This window comes from Ischnura elegans, chromosome 8, assembly GCF_921293095.1.
Source record: "Ischnura elegans chromosome 8, ioIscEleg1.1, whole genome shotgun sequence".
NCBI lineage: Eukaryota > Metazoa > Arthropoda > Insecta > Odonata > Coenagrionidae > Ischnura > Ischnura elegans.
In genome coordinates, this window is record NC_060253.1 from 9,450,116 (window position 1) to 9,474,599 (window position 24,484).

General features: G+C 39.4%; 1 protein-coding gene and 1 non-coding gene across 2 annotated transcripts; one reads left to right on the forward strand and one right to left on the reverse strand.

Moving 5' to 3' along the window:
• Window positions 1-1,524: 1,524 nt before the first annotated feature.
• LOC124163784 (endochitinase-like) lies at window positions 1,525-24,373 on the forward strand. Its single transcript, XM_046540868.1, has 11 exons — window positions 1,525-1,629; window positions 5,535-5,614; window positions 9,738-9,952; window positions 10,969-11,134; window positions 12,306-12,528; window positions 14,333-14,456; window positions 17,269-17,466; window positions 18,274-18,355; window positions 19,337-19,548; window positions 22,140-22,349; window positions 24,138-24,373. The coding sequence occupies exons 2-11, from the start codon at window positions 5,554-5,556 to the stop codon at window positions 24,261-24,263; spliced, it is 1,617 nt and encodes a 538-aa protein (XP_046396824.1). The 5' UTR covers window positions 1,525-1,629; window positions 5,535-5,553; the 3' UTR covers window positions 24,264-24,373.
• On the reverse strand, window positions 20,742-20,814 carry Trnaa-ugc. Its single transcript has one exon. It is a non-coding gene; the product is annotated as a tRNA-Ala (tRNA).
• Window positions 24,374-24,484: the final 111 nt, after the last annotated feature.

The following is a 24,484-nucleotide window of genomic DNA, read 5'->3' on the forward strand; positions in this document are numbered from 1 at the left end:
TCCACAATCATGAGTTCAATCGTTTCCCAAGTTCATGAATCGCGTTTTAAACAATATTTTTGGAGATGCATCCACATTAAAAAATTTCATCGTAGGCGCCAAAAACTTAAGTCCAAATATCAATTTGGTAAAGGGACCGAAAAAAATGTTCCACAATCATGAGTTCAATCGTTTCCTAAGTTCATGAATCGCGTTTTAAACGGTATTTTTGGAGATGCATCCACAAATCCACAAATGTTCAAAATACGAAATCAAAATGAACACGATATCCCAACTGAACGCCCCGAGGAAACTAATATTTGATCTAATATTTCGAACAGTTCGAAAGAACTGATATTTTAAATATCAGTTCAAATATTAGTTAGAACGAACGGTTCGACAGAACTAATATTTTAAATATCAGTTCAAATATTAGTTAGAACGAACGGTTCGAAAGAACTAATATTTTAAATATCAGTTCAAATATTAGTTAGAACGAACTGTTCAGTGGCTATCATGTTCGTTTCCGTCGACGAAGGGGAATAGTAGAGAAAGAAGAGGAGGGGCTCGGTCGTCTACGACGCACTTCGGCGGCCTTGGATGGCCTCCCTCGTAACCGCCATCTGTTGTACCCACAACGCACTTGCTCGAGTAAGCTGCAGTACAAAATGCCTCTTGATGATCATACCTACTGTACCGAGTACGCCGCGATTGTACAGTGCCGACATGAACAGTGAACAGGGTGTTTTAGAGAACGGTTCATTTTCGAACCGGTTCATTTCAGTGAACAGTTCGTTTTGGCAGTTCGGTTCTTTTTGACCCATCTCTATTGATAAGGTATTAACAATCCTTATATAAGCCAAGCGCTACCTGCTAGCAGGGTACTCTGCTACCTGCTAGCATCCTGCGTCGTATCAGCGCTCAAAGCCTCGCCCCAAGGTCACCTCACTTGCGGCAGCGAGAACCAGAACGACGTCACACGGAGTTTTCCTATCATTCATACTTAGCCGTCGCGTTTTCGCGCGCTTGAAAATTTTCACTTTTCTTTTAATCGCGAAAAATAGATATCGTCATTTAAAAATCTAAAAGCGTGAAATACGTACTCCAGGAATAATATTTTTCGATTTAGGCAATAAAAAATAATAGGAAACCACCCTATTCAGTTGAAGCAAAGAGCAACCAGAGTCATACTGCACCAAAATCAATCCTGACCAATTCAAACACCATCGCAAATTGAAACCTCCTCTTGGTACTGATAATTTTTTCCTCGATCCCAGCGATTCCCATTCAATGCAGCAGGAAACACGAAAAGAGTTCAACTGTGAAATTTGTGCGAAGATTGTGAGAACAACTTATTATCGGAGCATCAGACGCGCCCCTCATCTTTCCACAGTTGTCAGTCAAGGCAAGTGCACCCACGGATTTCGCTATCTCTGGATTTATCTAATCGCATCCCATTGTCGCCCTCAAATCACCAGATTGAATCATCACTTCGCACTTACGGACCCTCATTTCCCCCACCCCCCTTATCCCACAGTGCTACTTATAGAGGGAGGTCCGGGCCGCCGCCTCAGCGGTTGTGGTTGGGACAGCATCCTCAGCGGATCACCGATCTCACAAGTTCCCCTAGCTACAGCATCCTAGGAGAGGGTGAGTACTATCTCAATCAAGCTACTTACTTACTTATACTTATATATTTCTGGCGTCCCTCAGGGTAGTGTCAGGGGCCCACTCCAATTCCTTCTTTATATAAACGACATTGGCAAAGTAGTGCACAGTAAGTTACGATTATTTGCAGACGACGCTGTAGACTACAGAGAAATCCGTTCCAGCAAAGATATAGATGAACTAACGAATGACCTTGCTGCTATCCAAACGTGGTGCGATGCAGTTAGAATCAAATTGGAAAAAATGCGTCGTAATGAATTTCTGGAAGAAGAATAACTCCCTACAACGTTGCTATATAATTCGGGGTACCCAATTAGAGATTGTTGAATCCGTGAAATATCTACGAGTTAGACTCAATAATGATCTATCGTGGAATATACATATTCGAGATATAACCGGTCAAGCTAATCGTAAAATGGGTTTTGTTAAAAGAATATTAGGAAAGTGCGACGACAAAGTGAGAGAAATTAGCTACTTCTCCCTCGTTAGACCACATTTAGAATACGCTGCCAGTGTTTGGGACCGTCATGAAAAAGGCTTAATAACAGAGTTAGAACGCGTGCAAAGAAGAGCTGCCAATTATGTGAAAGGTCGTTACGATAGTCTTGTTAGTGTAACTGACCTCTTGGATAAACTCGGATGGGAATCTCTGTCGGACCGTAGATTGAAAAATAGACTAAACCTTTTAGATAACTTCAAGAGCGGTGTCTTTTCTCACGAAGTTAACGATATCTTACGGACGCAAACATACTACGGAAGATCAGAACGTATAAATAAAATAAGAGAGATGGATTGTAGAGCAGACAGATTCAGAATGTCTTTTTTTCCACGATCAATAAGAGATTATAACTGCAGCGATAGAACTCATAAATGCGTGCATGCGCGTTTATTGCGTGACTTGTAGTGTAGCCTACTAACCTATGTAAAACTTAATACGTGTTTCTTAATTTTATTTTTATTTCTAACAGCATATGGTAGCATAATTTGTTAGTATACGTGACGATTTTTGGACCGTGTGGTGTGCATGTGGGAGTCCAATTGAATGCTGCATGCTGGTGATTGATCACCCCCTGCCAAACACCCTAGAGGTGGCTCGCAGGACATTATGTAGGTACTGTTTTTCCCACCTCATTCCCGAACAACGTCACGTAAAAAAGGATCCAAAGTCCCGGTAGAGAATAGAATTAGATTAGTGCGCTCACGGTAAACATTCGATGTCTTGCGGCGTTCACGCCAATGTTCAGCGCGAATCAGTAAAGAACAATTTTATATTGAGTTCCAAGGATCAAAAATAGAATATAAACCTTTCTATGCTCCGGAAATCACCCTTTGAGCAAAGAAAGAAGTATAAAGATGTAGCGCTAGACTCAGTAAAAAAGAGCAAATTGTGCATGAAAAGGAAAACTTGGCAGCCAAATGTAGTAGTGGTAACAAACAATTAAAGAAACTAGGATTAAACTTTTACAATATATGCATTAATTTTTATACTTCGCTTCAATGAGCACCGTAAGTTTTATTTTGCTCTGCATTGAGTAGAGTGAGGAATAGTCATCTTTTCAAATGCTCGTATGTAGCCCTCCTGTGAGAAATTCGAAACCAAGGTGAAATATTAAGTGGGAAATATTGAACTTTATTTTATCTTGAGTTGGTGGTAAAAAACTTGAGCAGGTTGAGTAGTTCAACTACTTAGGCAGTACGTTAGAGGAAAACAGATACAGTAGTAAGGACATCAGGAAGAGAATTGCATTAACAAAGGAGGCGTTCATGAACAGAAAGGAGCTTCTGAGAGGATCGTTATGTAAGAGTTTAAAGAAAAGGTTAGTGAAGAGTTTGATTTGGAGTGTAGCGCTATACGGTTCGGAAATGTGGACATTGAAGAAAGAAGAGGAGAGAAGATTGGAGGCATTCGAGGTGTGGGTATGGAGAAGAATGGAAAGGGTGAAATGGACGGAGAGGAAAAAGAAAGACGAAGTGCTGGATACGGTTGGCAAGGAGAGGCAGCTTTTAGATGAGGTACGGAGGAGACAGAATGTTTCGATGGAGTGAATACTTAGCGGGGAGGGGATGTTGAAGAGGGTGATAGAGGGTAGAATGTTAGGGAAAAGAGGGAGGGGAAGGAAAAGAATAGGATTTTTAGATAGATTGAAAGGGAGTAGGCCTTACAGTGAATTGAAGAAGACAGTGCTGTGAGGAAAGGGAGGCTCCCAGATCACTTCTTTAGAACTCCATGGAAACCTACCTTAATCGGTAGAATACTGTCATAATAATAATAATTTTATCTTGAGTAGACTCGGCGCCTGTGCCGCGGTTTGATCTGCCTTTCGGCGTCAACAGCGTGCACCTCCAGCCAAATGCACGGCATGTGGTTTGAATTTTTTGGAAGCGACCAACACGTTGAAAAGATAATATAAGAAAATTGTGTATCTCGGACCAATAGAAAGTATCGTGAAAGGGCGTTTAGTTATATTTAATAAGTTTATGGTTAGTGATCCTCACTGCGCAGAAAATTTCAACTTATTCAGGTAATATCTTCAGGCCACAAATATTTGCCTGTATTTGTAATTTCGAAGTAAAATGAACATTGATTGGAAATTATTCCTAGTTTTTCCTCGTACCAAGAAGCTCCTGAAGTAGGTAAACTCATATGTTATTTCTTTGTTGTTCACTAAAAGCAACTGAATGTTTTTTGACAGTGCGATATTATCAGCTGGTTCGCTAAAATTCGTCAAAAAATGCCAAAAATAATCTGAAATGTTTAGAATATTGGCTGGGAAGTAATGACTCGACACACCTGAATAACTCGACTTCTAGGATTAAAATCTGTCATTAAAGATCAGTCAACAGGAAAGGAAGTAAACCGCAGCTCATACAAGGGTCATCTTTTCACGGACAATTCAGAATAGTGCAATAATTCTGTGTGTGTCCACCACCTTCAGAAAAAAATAAACTTTCGACCAAGAATTCATCTCTACAATTTGCTATACATGCGTACATACACGCATGGTTGCATTCAGCCTCTTTTCATACTATATGTCTTTATTTCCCCCACCAAGTAAGATTTTTTTTAGTAATTTGAATATTGTGTCCCCAATGAAAAGCAAATATCCCCTTTGAAATACTGTCTGCTGGCTCATTGTGAATATTTTCACGTTAAAATTTTGGATTAGAGTACGAACTTTGACATTAGATACCTAAGTACGCAGCATTAAAAAAACAAAGACAGGCCTAGGAGTGAGTTCTTAGAATACCAGAAGAAACAATTCATGCCATTCAGACTTTTTCTGGACCCAGTCATTGCCATTTCAGCTGGAACACCGTTCAAGAAAGCAATTTTTTAATTTTTTTTACCTACTATGAAAAAAATACCCATACGTTAAAAATAACCTATATGTATGTAGCGCAATTACTATTAAACAAGATAAAATTTTCTTGACTTATTTTTCATAAAACATGTGGCGTGTTCATAACTAAATACTATAGCCATAATTAACCCACGTATTAATGTCGTAACTCATGGCCGAACAATCATGAATTGTGACACATCAGGGATATCACAGCCACTATACAAAATATTTAGCAAATAAATAAATCGGCGGCTTAATATGAGTATATGTGACTACACTAAAGTATTAAGAGTGAATACACTGCAGTATTAAGCGTAGTCACTCTGTGTGTAAAACATAAGTAACTCAATTTAGGCTGGGTATTAGGAATCAAAAATTTCTCTTATTTCGATGGAGAATGGAAGAAAAATGAAATTTTCCCTTTCCTAAATCGAAGCAAATGCGGTTAAGCGAATAATGCCATTCCACACGAAAGCTCTGAAGCATCTAGCATGCGCAATTCATTTTACTCCCTACTTACAAGGGTACCGATTTTCTTTTCAGGTTGCGAAACCTTGCCAGGATGAGAAACGCTGGGCTTTTGCTGGCGTTCTGCGCAATATTCGCGCTCACTTTTACCACCGGTGAGTACCTACACATTCATAGACGTGGGGGGGTTAACCTCCCGGCAGTGGCGGGCGTCTGAACAAAATTGCCATTTATCTAGTGTAAATTGGATTGGTTGTAACCCCCCTTAACTTCTCTCTGGATCCGTCACTGAATTAGTCATTAAGGTTTGAACAGCTCCACTCTTGATATAACGTTAAAGAGTCCACGAAGTCATGGATTTTCCACATTAGCACGTATTTTAAAAATTATTGAAAATCAAATTTCGACTTGCTGGAAGCAGGCAGTTTTGCTGACACTTGTTTCGCTTTTCAATATAAATTTATCCGTAATGAATGAATGAATATTTTTATTATGCTTTAGGTAAAACCTACGAGAGCAAAAAATACAAAATACAGGAAATGTTCCACTCTTAATAAAAGGCATTTTGACAAAAATATGGAGATTTTTGAAAGGCTAACAAGTAGTAGATATTTAGACAAAAAATTTTAAATATTCAATACTAATAACACAAAAATATAAGTTTTAACACAGACAGTAATGAACACACACATAAATATACACATTTATGTAGAGAGTTTTGATAACATCACAACACCAAGATGATAACTTCAATGAGTTGAGGAGTCTGAATTAAGCCCCAGACTTCAAATAGGAGTACAGCCTTCCTTTGAACGACTGAAGTGATTGTGACGTCTTTATATTTGGCGGTAGAGAGTTCCAGAATCTAGACGCAGTTAGATGAAAAGATTTGAAATATATATCGGTACGGGCTTGAGGAATTTGAATGTCAGAAACACGGCGGGTGGAAATTCCATTAACTTTTTTGCGGGGGATGAATAATTCGTACAGGTATGCATGAGTCTATTTTTGGAATAAGGAGAACAGAAAAGATCCCAGGATATAATTCCTACGGCCGTGAAGAGGTAACTAATTCAGATCAGTGTAGAATTTGGACAAATGTTCATCTCTACGTAAATCAAATATAAATCTAACACAGGAGTTAATTAACCGTTGCAGACACATTTCATCATACATCACCACTGATGATACTTACACCCCATCGCCTCAATATTTTAGGTAACAGGGATAAATCATGAAAGACTTCAACAGAATCAAATGTATGTACTCATAGTGAATAAAACATGATTTCATCTGTACCCTCCCAAAATGACTCCATATAGATGATGCGTAGATACGGAGTATCATCACTTCCTATTCCAGTTCTAATTTTTCAATTAGATGCTCGGGTTCATTGAAGGAATCATACAAATATCACAATAACTGTCTTCAGATTCCCTTTTATTCTCACCAATTTTGATATAATCTCATGTGTTTACTTCTTATTGAGTAATACGCGTGGCTCTACATCCGGTATATTAGTGCCCACCTAAATGAATATTTAACATTTCTTTCATGCTAGGTTTATAATCAATATTTTGGCCTAGGAAGGTGAAAAATGTGGCCTCAAATTTCTATTTGCTTGACGCATTGCATAAACTGTTACATATTCGAATTTTATGTGGTAGGAATAACAGCTACATTGCCTGAAAATTTGCTTCAAGATTCTTCAGATAAGATGGACAGGAATAAAATTCAACTGAACTTCACGTCTCAAATAACTTCACTGATCAAAGAAATAAGCCACGGATCTCTCATCAAGTTTTATCACCACAAACATCATTCACTCCTTTTATAACTTCCAAATCCGATAAAAAACAAAGATTTGATTACGTGCTCTGTGTTAAGCTCCAACATTAATCGCAGTAAATCATATGACCCAGGACATACCGTATTTAAAGAGATAAACTTAGGCTAAGAGAGAAGCATCATTGATAACCCATTTGGAAAAGTGAAATCTCAACTAAGATTGATTGACAAATCCAATGACAATGGACAGATATGGATGACAAAACCAGATGCTGTCAGGAGAACAAGATCAATGATACGATCGATAGAGGAGTTGACACGATATCACTCGATAAAGAAGCGACGTTCAGTCGTGGCATTATATAAGTAGAACGTCTAAAAATCCGGATTATTAGGAACAAGACTTCATTTACTCGGTCGGAATTTCATACATAGCCAACCAGTAAAATGTAAAAATAACAGCCATGATGTAATAGAAAATTGATAACTATCATTATTCACATATTATTTAATCTGTTGTTGAGTTTTACCTACCAAATAGAGTTAAATTAATTTTATCTGCGACGGTGAAGATTAGATTAACACAGAAAAAAATCACTCGCTGGTATACGTGGTACTTACATGAAATTTTTAGTAGTTGATAGAAATAAAAAAATAATGAAAACCTATCAGAATCGCAGTTACCTTACAAGATCCTCGACTTAAACGACATCTTTCCTTGTTTTACAAGAATGGAGTGTAGATAGTCAGTACTTATAGTTAGTCTGATATAGCGTATATAGTTAGTATTTTAGTTTTTTGAGGAACCCTTGTCAGATTTGATGAAAAACTAACAGACGCTTCGAATACTGCTACAGACAGCTAAATTATGAATGTTTCTGTAAGAATATATTCCATCTTATGTAAATGCAATGGAGTACCTCAAATTATGAACTCAAATTAAGTCAACTCAAATTACGGCACACGTAAGTTTATGAGTTCAACAGAATCAGGCTTCAATTGGTGGAAGTTAGACATGTTTCGGTGTGAAGTCTAATAAGAAATAACATGATATTTAGAGTAAATGCGTCATCTTATCAATAGCTGTTGAAAAAACAATGAAGTAAAAGACGAATATCAGTAGGTTTACGATAGAAGTGATCATAAAAACTAAAAATTATGACCCGCAACTATGCACAAATAGGTATTTAAAAGGCCTTTAATATGGGAACCATGCATAAATATTTAAGATAGTAAATACATAGCTTAGATGAAACTTTCGCAACAAAAAGAAATCTCTTCTCAACACAACTGAGCGATAAATTATCAGTTGGCCCTCGGTAAACACAGTACGGGTGTACAAACCTTCTTTAGCAGAGGAAAAGAACGCAAGGCCAAAGAACACCTGGCTCTCACAGGATTATAGGGATGTTGGAACAAATCCTCAGCGTGTACATGTTTGCCAATGTTACTTTTTTTATCGCAAAGCGTGCATGATAAACGTAAGTATTGCACAAACTGGACAGCTTATTCTTTGAAGGACATTTATTATATTTTTCGCAAGCCAAGTCCACAGTAACTCAATGTAAGGCTTTTTCAGAGTAAAACTATTTATCATCGCTGCAGCTGGTATTGAGCCAACAGAAGGTCTCCAGCCAACGTTCATTCTATGTATGTAGTATCACTCAATCAATGTTTTAGCCCGAAGGTTGCTTTGAATTTGTCAGGGTAGAGCTCACCGCAGACTAGGCCTCAGGCGTGTGATTTCCACACATTCATTGTAAGGGAGAAAGTTCCTTTCCCGGGGCCACCCTGGACTTGGAGGATTTTGTTTGAAAGCGTCCGAAGGGATAAGAACCCGGGACAAGTAGCCAAGCACCCTACCCACTAGTTTACCAACCTTCCCCATGTAATGTAGTATCGCCGATTAATATAAAAATACATAGTGAGATTATTAAAGATGCCAATGGTTTTCTTAGCTGTACATCGATTTCGTTACCAGCGAGATATCCATGTCAAAGGGATGGAGGGAAATCATGTTTGATAAGACCAATAAATGGCATTGAGTAATGTATTATGTCTGGTAAGGAAATAACAGATTCAAAGTTTTCCTGGATATCACACAATTACTTATACCACTTATTTTTTTCAGAGCGCGACCCGGGTTTCAATGAATTATCATCATCTTCAGGCGCTAATTATGATTTGTTTATCCGATTATTGTTACCTAGTTACTTGATGGATTTTAAAACGGACGCCAGAAAAATAAAATTCATCAAGTAACTAGGTAACGATAATGAGATAAATAAATCATAATTTGCGCCTGAAGATGGTGATAATTCATTGAAACCCGGGTCGCGCTCTGATATAAAAAATAAGTGGTATAAGTAATCATCTGATATCCAGGAAAACTTATAATGGAATACCACAAAGTTAATCAAGAGTTAGTGAATTTTGTTAATAACAGATTCGCCAAACGGGTTCACACAAACTGCTCGTCATTTTTTCTAGGCTATGCCAAGCCAAGCGAGTACAACCCAGTAGCGCCCTTCAACAAGGACAGGTCGCCCAGAGTGTCATGCTACTTCAGCAACTGGGCCATCTACCGCCCTGGAATTGGCAGCTACAAGATCTCAGACATTCCGGCTGACCTCTGCACCCACGTCATCTACGCCTTCATCGGAGTCTCCAACGTCACATGGGAGGTTCTCGTCCTGGACGAAGAAGTGAGTCTTCTGAACGACGTATTTCAATCATAAGCCGCAGTAGAAGTAGCTTCGGTGCGTCACTTGAAGCCGCCACATTATCAACGGCATCAAATCATAAAAAAATCATCAATCCGAAGATTGTTTCGACGCATTGGCTCTGCATTTCGTTCTTCTATCCGATAGCCTTCCCTATTCTACTCTTGGTTCGGTTAAACCCATCATGAAACTCACATTGAAGGAAGATGGGTTAGTGATGTAACTGGTAGCATACCTAATCGGCAATCGGTACATCCGGGTTCGAATCCCGACCGACTGAGCCAAATGATTTTTTCTTTCTGAATTTCATTCTCGGTATATGTAAAAACATTTCTCCGTCTCTGCTTAATAATCCACCCGAGTAGAATTTATTCAATAATATCTATAGCCTCCGGCTCAACTTACTGTGGAAGTTCATTCAAGCATGCTTGTAACCCTTTTACCTGATGATGACGCCGCTGCGTCGAAACTAGTTGTACCGCGAGAATAAATTGGTGGATAGGAGCATAGTTTCCTTACATTTTTTATTATTTCTTCAACTTCGCTATCACACGCCAAATTTAAACATTTCGCCATCTTGTTACACTGCATGTCAGCTTCACTGGGTTGTTAAAGGCAACGTTCTTTCCTTCGTTGCAGCTTTCACACATAATTTGTGTTTGAATGTAAAATAGTCATTCCAAATCAGCGTAGCCACGTCTCCCACCCAATAATATTTGATAAGGGACTCTTGGGTTCTGGGGACAAGTGGCTTGTTGATTAGCGTTCCCATGGAGACTGTGTAATGGGGTAGTCATGGGCCATATAGCGACCTTCCATCACCAAACGCAGCATAGGTATCGCTTGATTAAATGATGTTAGCGTCGATTTCCTTCCGAATGCCGCGCCGATATGGAGATAACGCAGTCGTTTTCAATTAAAATCGATGAATACATATGTATACTATTCACGTATGTATCAGCTCAGTCACCCGCAATATGATTTTGTTCTTTCTCCAGAATGACATCACAAATAGAGGTTTCTACAACTTCACTGACCTCAAGAAGTCGCATCCAGGGCTGAGGACAGCCGTTGCCATGGGAGGATGGGGCGAGGGCGGTCGCAAATACTCCGAGCTGGTCACAGTCAAGGCTCGTCGTGACTCCTTCATCAGGAGCGTCATTGGTAAGATTTATTCTGAAGACTTAAAATGAATAAAACATGATTAAAAATAATAAAGACTAATTCCAGGTACAAATTCTCATTTCCATTCAATTGCCTCGAACTCCTGAGGAGCAACTAATGATTTCAGAAAAGCTCCAAAGACAGGCTAATTATCAGTTTCTATGATTACAATTATTTAAAGCCGCATTAGGATATTATTGCAACCCTAATATCGCCAAAATTCTGATTTAATCCTCAAAATATTCAAAATTTCACGTAATTACGATATTTTACATATTACATACCTAGTCGAATTATTATTATCACCAGCCATTAGCATATCATAATATGTCTGATTTATCGAAATTTTAATCCAATCCTGGTCAAATTCAAAATTTCAATAAAAAACGGTACTTTCCACATTAAAAAGTGTAAAAGTAAAGCTGTCATCATCAACAGCATAAAGTTTAACAGTAATGACACACAATCAAAAAGTCATAAATTTAATAATATTCCAAACAGGAATAATTCAATAGCAGCGCACTTGTTCACGAAATTTACCAATTAGAAACACTAGCTTCAATGTTTAAAATACCCTTTAACGCGAAGAGAATGTCGATTGATTTCATTCAAAATCTTGGCTGAATGAAGAAATGCGGTATGATAAAATTCAATCGCCGTTTAAAACCAATGAAGAATAGAACTTTAGGAAAACAAATCGGTTTGAGGTGACAGCACACACGCACTGATGCTAACGTTTTAAAATAATTTACCAAGATGAACTGAGCTAAGTAATTAGTGGGGAATCGTTATGAATATAAAAATAAAATCTTGCATAGACTTTGTTGAGCAGTGGCGCGGCGAGGGGGGGGACAAACCCCCCCCCCCTCAGAGCTCAGAAAATTTTCAAATTTTAATCCAGTTTACTTAATTGGATTAATATTTCTTATAGAATAGTGTAAATTTTAGTAAAATATCCCTCCGAAAGCCGTAAAACTCACCATTTTGAACTATATATCTTGAAATGTTTCTGAAGGAAAATGAAATGTTTCTGAAATAATGTTTCCCCGCTTCCCCTGGCGGGTATACCACACCCCAGTATTAGTTGTGCCTAAAACCCCCCCAGCCTTAATTCCTAGCTGCGCCCCTGTTGTAGAGAAGTTATTTGACATTAGTGTAATTATTTTCTCAGCCTTCATGAACAAGTACGGCTTTGATGGATTGGACATTGATTGGGAATACCCCGGGGCTACTGACAGAGGCGGCAAGATGTCGGACAAGAACAACTTGTTCTACTTCGTGCAAGAGCTGAGGCGCGCGTTCGACGCCGAAGGAAAAGGCTGGGACATCACAATGGCCGTTCCGCTCGCCAAGTTCCGTCTCCAGGATGGGTACCACGTGCCCGACCTCTGCGCGTAAGTTGTCGCAATGGCCTTGCGTCCGCAACGAAGTAAATCAGAATATGACTCTAGCACTGGGGTCTCTAATTTACTAGGTCACGACGGTGTGGTTTCAGGCTCCACCCCTCTCTCTCCCGAGACCCTGATAAACGACGCTTTCTCCCACAATCTTCATAATTCCCAATTTTCCGACAGCCAAGCTGTAAAAAATCCTTTATCAAATAGGACATTTTTAAAGAAGAACTTAGCTGCACAAGAAAATGTTTTTTTAACTTCGAAACGAGTTGTGTTTGAATTAATTCACTGGAAATATTGCCGCATCTTATTCGACTAATATGATAACCCTTGATACTCAGCCAGCATCGAGGGACTACAAAAATTCACTGTCGCCACTCACTGGGTAAACCATGTTAAGTATGTATTTCATTACCGATGCGTGCTTTCATGTTTTTCGGGAGTAGAGATCTGTCTGAAGTCTTTTGTCAGTCCTTATTGCTGGACCCAAGGGGACTGCATTGAGGAGGCCCAACTCCATCCCAAAGTAGACTGATTTCTGTTGCCACTTCCGTCGTATTATAATCGGTTTTCAAAAATGTCCGCGGCGCGGTGATGAGATTCACTCTTTTCCAATATTTTGCAGTATAATGTTTGGAATTCCGAGGAATAGCATTGAAAATTAATGCATTAAATAGATCATATAAGCATGAATGTAAATTTTGGTTTAATCCAAGGGTCTCCAAGTAACTAGGCCACGAGGGCCATATTCCAAGTTCCGAATCGCCCCGCGGGCCGGATAGCAAATTTGCCGATGACTGAAGTATTCAATACCAACGTCTACTGAAGTATCCGGTGGTGTATTTCTTATTTACGAAAATTTGAAGGCGACTTTGGCGTGCAGTTCAGCGCTGTAATGCTCCTAGCGGCGTCTCACAGAGTTAAACGAGCGAGAATCGCGCGCTACTTGAAACGAGTGCGCGGGCCGGATGAAAGCCCTCCGCGGGCCGTATTTTGGAGATCCCTGCTCTTGCATAACGACGTTCTGGAGCACTTTCTCAAGAGCTCAATTTCCCCTGTTGCAGAAATTCTTCCTTCTCGGGTTCTCCACCGAGAAAGGTTTTTCCGAACGTACCTTTTCCTTGGTAGACGTTGGCAATTCGCTATTCCAGAATCGGAATGTCGTCCATGGAAAATATGCCCCGGGTCTACTTAACCCCCAGATTAATTCCTGCAAATATTTCAATTATGCTTGCACTTATCTTCAACTTATTCCATGCAAGGGATTCTTAAATAGAATTAATTAATGGACATAATTTGAAGCCTTAAATTTCCATTTGTTCTACCACAAAATGCTATCTGGTAATTACTTCACAAGAGATCATATCCTAACCATAATATGATCGATTCCGAATGTGGAAAATTATTTGTCTATGAACATCGGCAATGGAAGTGCGTATGAACTGAGACATATGTGCCTGTTTTGGGCTTAAAAATTCCTTCTCGTGTGTCCTAATATCATTCTACTCAATGGGCATTTTTCGACATGCTACCACTTTCGTGCATGGCGGCAGGTGCAGTGTGGAACACTAGCCATGCACCTGTAAGAGAATACAAAAAAGAAGATTTTTTTTTAACATTTGACTTGAGACTTAGTAGCACTTAAGTTTCATCGTCGGTTTTTACTCCTGTTCTACTCCTTTTTGATGTGATAGTAAAACGAAGAGGAAAGTATCTCTGTTTGGATCTGAAACTCCACGAAACAATGGAGACCAGCCGCTTGTGGTAGTGTTGGTAATGAATTGAAGATATTTTTCTTTTACAGGATGGTCGATGCTATTCACGTGATGGCCTACGACCTCCGAGGCAACTGGGCAGGTTTCGCTGATGTGCACAGCCCACTTTACAAACGACCTTTCGATCAGTGGGCATACGAGAAGCTCAATGTGGTGAGTGAACTTTCCATTGCAGGACATTTTATGTAAAGAAATTTCGTTTAGTGCCTTCCACGTAAAAAAAATCCTTTCAAATCATCGCTTTGGCGTGATATATGTCGAAAAATACTCGACCACGCTAGGTGCTATACATTTTCCAGCATGGAGTATCATACAACAATTATTATCTCACAATCTCACTTCCCTGGATCCAATGGTTATCATTAGGGAGACCGGGGCACGTTGGCCCGATTTTTTTACATTTTTAAATATTTTTTATTTATGCATAGTTAACTTTATGATATTATTGCTAAATTTTAGAACAGTCTTCCTAAATCTGGATGGCAATAAATAAACTTGAATATAAGAGTTATAAATTTAAAAAAATAAATAAATACTGGGCTTATGACAGGTGGGCCAATCTGCCCCTACATCGGGGCAAGTTGGCCCAGCGGCTGGGGCACGTTGGCCCATGTATTTTTTGATAAGCTGGACTAGTATGATTTTAGGAAATCAAAATAAAACTAATAGTAATCAAGACATATATTTCAGTTTATGTAACCATTTTACTAAAACAACGGGAAAGCTTTAAATTATTAGGATTTCTGGCGTGCTAATGCAAACCAGTTGACTTTTGTGACTGTCCAGATACAAAGGATCAGCACAATTATTGCTCTTGTGAAATAGTACGCGGATTTCATTGTTCACACATGTCTAATGAGCACAACGCTTGCAATTCGTGCACTAAATACATTGTGCTCCAAGCTGACCGTCGAAAAAGGCACACTTTAGACACAGTGAATCTTCATCTTCCTATATCGGACGCGCGTATTTTATTTTTTAGCTCCAGTTAACATGCGCTACATTGTGATACTATGTTACGTTCAAATAGATGCCTGTCTTCACCACTGCACTTATATTTTAGTAGCCTCTTTGAATTTAATTGGGTCTTTGTGTCTAATCAGTTCAGACGCAACCCAACGCTCCCAAAGACTACTAATCGCAGACCCAGCGGAACCTCTGGAGTTGACTATTGATGCAAGCTAACCCTCAAACGTAACAGAAAAAAATCCATGTAAGTGAGGAAAGGGTAATCCAGCTTTCGAGCTCAATTTAAATTGTAATCCAATTCTTCCCACTGAAGAGGTAATCGAATGCGTAAGTCCACTCGACTTTTTTTCATTTTTCTCGGATAAACTGCTTGAGCACATTTGCATAAACAGTGACATATATGCTAACCAGAAAAATATAAATCTAGCTTTGGAGAAGGAGGAACGTATGACATGATAAAGTCAGGTAATATGGCATGTAATGCTAATTTAATGCTACGATAAATACCCTAATAAACGTATGTGTTGGTCCAAAAAGGTAACAAAACTTAACAAAAGGTACTTCCCCACACTCTTATTGGCAAGCATGCATTGTAACCGATTTGTAACAATATTAAGTCATTTACACCTGAATGACAGCTCAATTGATGATGCAAGTGACCGTCTATTCAAAATTAGGCCATTTTTGACGAAGAAATGCATAGAACGGGGCATGTTGGCCGGGGTGGCCAACGTGCCCCGTCGTCGCTGGGCCAACCTGCCCCATCGCCATGTTTACAATAAATTCTATTCGTTACAAAACTCACTGAAGCAATTTAGATTGTATGCCACACAGAAGTTATCCTTAAACTATGAGCTTTAATTATAGTACTCAACTATTAGGCCCAAATTGATCAAAACTTAAATAACACACATTTAACCTGGGAGTAGAATTTTACTGAAACACGCGCAAATACAATTAATCGCTATAACTTGTCAAAAACTGCTCCGCCAGTCATAATGGTGTTGTGGAGAAAGGGGAAGTGTGCTACCAACCTTCTGATAGATTCCTAGCACGATTCAGTGTATATTGTATGAATTAACTCGAATGGGCCATCCTGCCCCTATGGCCAACGTGCCCCGGTCTCCCCTACATGTTCATTATGTTGGGACAATGGTCGTCGGGAAAATTTATAAACAGCATGGAATGTACGAAACGAAGTTTTTTTTAAATTCAGCACTTCAACAAACTACAGCTGAAAAACCTCAAATTACGTTAACAATTTATTTTTAATTCATCTCTTCATTATTCTACGATATCTAAAAACTTGTCGGTAAAGTAAAAACTTTCCTAGAAACATTGCCACATAAACATTGCCGCCCAAAATCCTTAAAGTTTTACCTTGACTAAGGTAAAATAAACTTTCAGTAGAACAAAAAAATCATTGAATGATTTCCAAATATCTTAACGCACCATGGTAATATAATATGCCTTTATTCGGGCGAGGTTGAGACTAAGAAGTCCCCTCTTCCACCTAACCCCTCGATAGCGTCAATGCAAACATTAAAAATGGTAGATAAGATCATACATATTAAAAAATGGTAGATGAACGTTTACAATACAAAATATATAAAATATACACTATTAGTGAAATGCCAAAAAATATAAACAAGTATGTATGAAATTTTTGCGTAAAAAAGATTTCTGTTTGTGGGAAAAAACATGAGGATGAGGGTGTAATATCCTTAAGCGAAAAAACCCACTGCAGGAAAACGCCCACACAAGAAGAGGGCGTGAAAAACCTGCGAAAACCTACTGAGTGAAAGCTAAGATCGTGTTATTTGTAAAATAACAAGTAGTCTCAAAAAAGTAATCTCAACTCTCACAATGTTTAACAGACAATTAACATCCTGTCATGCAAAAACGCAAAGAAATATATTCAATGGAAATGGTCGATTAATTTGATACAAACAGAAGGAAAATAATGCACCTAATACACGCTTTCGTTGATGGTCAGAACGACGGGTTGGAGCTTTGGGTGACGATGGGCTGTCCGGAAGATCGTCTGGTGGTTGGAGTTCCATTCTACGGGCGAACCTTCACTCTCTCGGTGGGCAACAACAACTACGAGGAAGGGACGTACATCAACAAGGAAGCTGGAGGGGGCGATGCTGGAGAATACACTGGAGCCAAAGGAACACTCGCCTACTACGAGGTAAAACCACGCCACGCACCCCAATAAAAAAGAACCACCGTCATGGAAACAGAAATACGTTATTGCAATTCATACTCAGTTTCTCTCTCGGATACGTGAGGATTAGGCCTCTGAAAAGTCATTCTGAATATGCAGTTCGATAAATGGAATTCTACGGCTCATAATAATCAAACACATGCTTTAATATTAATCCGTCCCTGGATTCCGTCCAAATGATGGCTTGGATAAAGGCTTCTCGGGGATTACAGCGGGTGACATGATCCATGTTGGACAACGTGTCGCTAGAGTTCTTTCCTAGCATGCATAGGGCTGAGATAAGACATTTTTTCCATCTTACCTCAGCGCTGAGGATGATAGAGAAGAATTCTAGCGAAACGTCGGCCAACATGGAACCTCTCACCCGGTATAATACCCGAGAAGAATTCAATATAAACTCAACCAAGATATTTCATGTGTAAAATTAAAATGAAGTTAAAAAAAATTAAGGAAGTACGATAGTACTAGGAAATTTATGGAAATGACTGCGATAGTAAAGACCGGCGCGGCGGGAAGTAAGCATCTAAAACGTTAAAAATCTTTTTTCATATCGGGGGGAGGCCTAACTAACAATCTATGTCATAAAATTTATCTTGTCTCTATCATTGCCTTAAAATAATCATTGGACATGAATGACGTATGGAAAATTATGTTAGATACATGAAGTAAAATTATGCATCAACATTATGTAGTAAATTAATCTTCCGCAGTTAAGTGAAAATGATGTTTTAATTTTGATTAAAGTATTCGTTTCTGTTTATTCTCTCGTAGATCTGCATGAGGGTAGACCCTCCTGATTCCAAGTGGACAAGGAGGTGGGATGGCATCGGATTCTGCCCCTTCGCATACGAAGGTAAGCACTCTCTTTCACGCGCCGCATCGCTTTTCATATTCTTCATCAACTCTTACTACTCGCCGAAAATGTGCGAATGAATGAATTCGAACGGCTGACAGTATTTCGGTTGATTCCATTGTTTTTTTTTTGTGATTGACGAAGCCATTACAGTGTGCGACGCTATTTACGCGAATTTGTCCTCTGTTAAGAATCAAGTTGGATTCAAAAAGGAATTTTTGCAGCCTGATTTGATCGAAAAATCTCCATTTTGTTTATCTGTAATTTTTCAATTATATGATTATGCTTAATTGCAATCAAACTTTCCAATGAACGCGGTGTTCAAAACTGGAATGGACGAGTTAAATTGAAAACTGACTTTTTATCGCTTCGAATTCATGACATGTTTTTTTACTAATCTACATGACAAAATCGAATTGCGGCAGGTTGAAGAGTATCATCTCATTAAGAAAATTTGGTGCTTAGCTGTCGGTTGGATATATTATGCTATTCCTAATGGATATCTTAGACAATCTTTGTGAAGAAAAATACATTTCTTTTTAATTTACCGCGATAGAAAAAGAGCAGTGAATGAGCACATAATGGATTACACATATCTCGCTACCCGACTACAATTCTTCCACGGACAAATTTGCGTTAAAAAAACTAATCTAGTTCAATTTTTTAATAAAGTTTAAATAAATCAGGTGAATTCACGAATGCAACCCGAAACTTGAATGAGGCATAGCAAGTAACGCATTTTTTTACAACTATTACAAATTCAAATGTATTTTTTCTTTCTAAATATTAGCTAAAAATTCTAATTCAGCACATTACAAAGGCGACTGTTCATATAAGACCGAAAGTAGAACACAGGCTTCGAGAGTTACACTATACTACTAATGACACATGTGTGCACACTGGTAGGAATACTAGAGAAATGTAAAAGGACTTCCTGAAACAAGGTGACACGTGATGACATGCGTGCTTTGTCTTTCTCAGGCACGCAATGGGTTGGCTACGAGAACAAGACGAGTGTTCAGAAGAAGATGGACTGGCTCAAGGAGAAGGGGTACTTGGGCGCGATGACGTGGGCCATCGACATGGACGACTTCCACGGAGTGTGCGGGGAAGTGAATCCACTGATGAAAGTGATGGCGGAAGGCATGAAGGGATACAAGGTCCCCATCCCACTCGGAACAACCACTGCCAGGGTAAGGCCTTCTCACAAGAGAGCATACATCCACCAGGAAAGGTCCACTTACTGCATCTTCCCCTCCCAATTCATATTTCTCTCCTTGTTTCACAATAAAACCCACTCCCTTTCATATGTAGCTACAAATCCTATCCAATAGGGTGGTTTCCTATAAACTTTATATTGCCTAAACCGAAGTATAATAACTCCTGGAGTTCGTATTTCACGTTTTTAGATTTTTAAATGACGCTATCTATTTTTCGCGATTAAATAAAAAGGGAAAATTTTCAAGCGCGCGAAAACGCGACGGCTAGGTATGAATGCTGGGAAAACTCCGTGTGACGTCGTTCTGGTTACCGCTGCCGCATGTGAGATGAACTTGGGGCGAGGCTTTGAGCGCTGATAGGACGCAGAATGCTAGCAGGTAGCAGAGTACCCTGCTAGTAGGTAGCGCTTGGCTTAAATAAGGATTATTAATACCTTATCAAACGAAGAAAACTTTCCGAACTTAGGTAATTTTAATGGGTGATTATTAAGACATGTTTCCCTGAGCTCTGAACCTCATGCATGCATTGGTAATCTCAGACGATGTAAAACTCCTATCTACTTGTATAGAAACTAGGTCCCTGTGACGTCACGTGGAGTGGCATCGCATGGGCGCCAATCTGGCCTTTTTCAAATGAGGAAAAAATTGACGATTGCCATTCGTCTAATCTGGCATTTATAAAACCAAATAATTTGTACATTATGAATACACTAATGGTGGGTAACGAATCGCAATCAATGCCTTTCGTTTTCTTTGATGAAGGAAACTACCCTATTCTTCGCCCCTAACCTAATATAGCCCTCTAACTCGGCTTTTAACATCTTCTTCCCACTCAATATTCACTCCATTCAAACCCAACTTCGTGAAATCGCTGATATGATTGGTATTTTTTCCAAATAACAGTTCTAAAACAAATTCTAATACAATTTTCATAGTCCTAATTTGTTCAATCAATAGAGATAATATTATTATAATCACAATTTTATAATTATTTCGGAATAAAATAATTCTGTCATATTCCAACATGGCCGTCAGGTGACAGTCTTATCTCATCAAGTTCCCTCTCTTCAAAACACTGCAGGAACAAGTGACTTTGTACGCAGTTACGAGCACGGGTGCAAAGTTAAATACACCAACGTGAATGAAGTTCGCCATGAAAAAATATTTGACTTAGCCGGGATTCGAACCCGGATCTCCCGATTGCAGGTCAGGTGTGCTAGCTAGTTACACCACCAAGCCATTTTCTACGAGCGAACTTCGGGATGGGTTTTACCGAATAAGATGTTGACGCGACAAGTCCACACTGTGGCACATGTGGCGAGGGTCGTGCTTAATAAAGCACTGTCGGGGTGAAAAACCCCCTATTTTTGTCGCTGGCCTGCGACGGCGAATTTCAAAGCACTTCAGGAACAAGTGACTTTGTACGCAAAAGGATTAAGGGCTCAATGGGAGCCCTTCGAGGATACAACACACCGGGGCCGGGAACCAAGTCAGAGACTTATACGCCGGGGAGGGGGAGGAGAGGAAAGAAGAAAGAGGAAAGAGGCGCCGCCGCGATAGGAATCCGTCGACGCCTCTGGGATAGGGATGGATTTGGAAGGGAAGGGACGGGGTAAACACCTCAACGCTATAGAAGCGAAGAAGGCCCAACTAAGTAGCGAAACCAGGCAAAGTCAGCACTGTGCCAGCATTTTTAGAGGATTATCCTATGAGGAAGAAAAATCCAACGATCAAATCTCTAGATAAGGCTTTGTACGCAGTCGGGAGATCCGGGTTCGAATCCCAGGTAAGTCAAATATTTTTTCATGGCGAACTTCATCCGTTGGTGCATTTCCCTCTCCTCGCCCACCATATCCAGCACTTCGTTGTCTCTCTTCCTCTTCGCCCACTTCACCTTCTCGATTATCCTCCACACGCACATCCCAAATGCAGTCTCCATTCGTCGTTCTCTCTGCTCTGCGGCCACGCTTCCGTGCTGATACGCGCTACACTTCGACTCTTAAAAAGCCTTTCGTTAACACTCTAACATAAGGATTCGTTCGTTAGGTCTCAACTGGATTAGCCCAAATGATACTCAGGAAAATGAACAAACCTTAAGGCCGCTATACATGGTGAATGATCATGCGAATGATCATGCTGAATGATCACGTGATCATTCACAGGATCATGCGAGCAAAATAGAACATGTTCTAATTTTCACTGATTGATCATGCGCATGAATGGTCATTCGCGAATTGTTCTGTCATACACGGTGAATGATCATTCGAATGGAATTATTCGCCGTGAATAGCGGCTTTTACAGAATGATCGCTTCAAAGTGTGTTACCCCAAAGAACTATCATTCTTTACGAACGTAAATATTATCAAATGAATAGCTGTGAATTAATTTTTTAAATAATATTCGATTAGAGCTTAGATTTTTCCTCAGCTGAGCCTTTTTTAACATAGATCGCGTTCCAAAGCAGTCCTTTGGCAATGGATGGGTTCTATCTGAAGTCGATATGTACTTACCTCATTTTCTTCTGATGACACTGTTCTAACTAGTCGCCTGGTCTCTTTCGCAGCCGGATTGGGATCGCCCGCCGAGCACCACCCCCGACGGCCCCCCCATCCCAACGGAGCCCGCCACCCCACCCAGCGGATTCCCCGTGAAGACCACCACCACTCCCCAACAAGGGGGCTCCACGGGGGGCGGGGGCGGAGGCGACCACACGCCACCACCCGCCGACTGCAGCAGCGGAGCGGACTTCTTCCCCGCACCCGACTGCGACAAGGTGAGGCTATCGACATCACTCGCAACTTATTATGGTGGTGATGAACAATTCCAGAACGCAGTAGTCAACGGAGGCGTACTTGGAAAACATTAGCGCGGGATTCGCGTAAAAATTAGTGAGACATTTGAAGCAGCTGGTAACACTAGAAACGCGCAATGCCGTAGTCATTTGTTTCACCCGCTTTTCTTCCATGCTTTTTAAACTCAAGCTTTGGATCATAAAAGAGGAATTCTCGGGATGAAATGTAATTGTGGAATGGCGAAGTGAGCTGCGGAAAGGACACCGAGATAGCTGAGAAATAACTCAAATAAGTTGCATTGTTTGCAGCAGTTTGCTCTTAGTTCTTTAGAAGAATGACATATGGCATCCAGTAAGCGTCAATTTGCTTTTTAATGTCCGTTGCTATGAAGCAAATCTTTAGTTAAGAATTTCATTTTTTAATATTATTTTTTAGAAATCCGTCTAGAAACTACCTAGTAATTGGACCTTTCATTAACGATATGTATTCCAATAGCGAAGGTAGCGAAGCATCGGTCTTCCAGCTCGAGTATGTATTTAAAAAATTACGATTGGGCGATATATATCACGTCATCCACTGAAATCCGGGACTCACCAAGCCGCGCTTCAGATAAAATACGATCCAGAGAGATTTTTACATCGGCGTGAGCGAATTATCGTGCATGGACAATGAAAAAATCTTAATTCTTGCTTTTTTTTAGAGTAACGTCACTGGATCACATGGGGCCAGCTTTTGCTAAACTATCTCCTTTCTTATATTTTTAGCAGATTTGGAGAACAATGCGTCTCAAAAGTAATAATAACTTGTTCATACGAACTACCGCGGAAAAAATACGGATGAAAAATTTATGATTTGGAGTCAGTTATTGGGGACATCTTCCTTCTATGGAAACATTATTTTGGAATGACGCTGCTCGTGAGAGGTTTTACCCCTTACGCTATTTGAGTTAAATTTATATCAGATCGATCACCGATTTTTCGATAGTTATCTGATAGATAGCACAGCATTTCTATTTCCATTGCACTGCCTTCTCATTACGGGCTCAGGATAGCATTCTCCATGTGCATAGAGGATTGATGCATTAACAATCTGTTTTCACGAAAAACTGAGATAAAGTGAAGAGGTACTTGAGGTAAAATTTACTTGAAGTGATTGTGAAGCTTTATTCCAATAAAAGAAGATTAAGCAGCATGAAGTTCGATAAATAAATGAATGAGTTTTAAATAACGTTTTAATTATTACTGTATTTAATTAGAGCAAGAGTTACGGGGATAATTTATACGCTACTCGTTACTTTTGGTAACTATTTTTCATAAACGAAAATCGGATTTCCATAACTTAAATTTCACTTTACTTCGTGAAGATTTAGGACATTTTTCGCTTTTTCGGTGAGAGAATGGGTGGATTAAAAAAGTGCGTTTGTCTCTAAATATCCATCATTATATTAGTTCGTGGTAACGTATGCTTATATCATACTGTCGTAAACGTATGCACTAGAGTCATACAATTTTTACCAAATAATGTATCCTGCAATGCGGATATACCGGAATTTTTCATTCTTGAAATCTGAAAAATAATTTATTCATATACATTCATATTTTTACACAAATTTTCAATTAAATCAGAAAAATTTTGAAAATCAATTTGATGTGGAATAAATTACCCATATAGTAAGTGCTATCTGCATAATATTCTCTACGATTCCTATGAGCAAATCGACACATGTCCTTTCTCTTGATATGCACCTAATTCTTTCGCTTCGTCCACAGTTCTACCGCTGCGTGAACGGCAAACCCGTGTTGTTCTCCTGCGAAAACGGCCTCATCTACAACCCTGACTCGCACATCTGTGACTGGCCTGCCGACGTACACAGAGACGACTGCAAAATGCCATAAGCATTTCCTGTGGACAACTGTGCCTCTTTCTATACTCACGCCATTGTACATACATATACTTAGTATTCATGTGCAAAGAATAAAAGACTGAATTGTTCATACACCATAAATGGCTATTAGATTATACGTAATTCGTTATTTTTGTCACTGTTTTTCAGAAAACAAATTTAGGTACCATTTAAAGCTCAACCATCGTAAGGGTTTAAAAGAGTTTTCGCTTT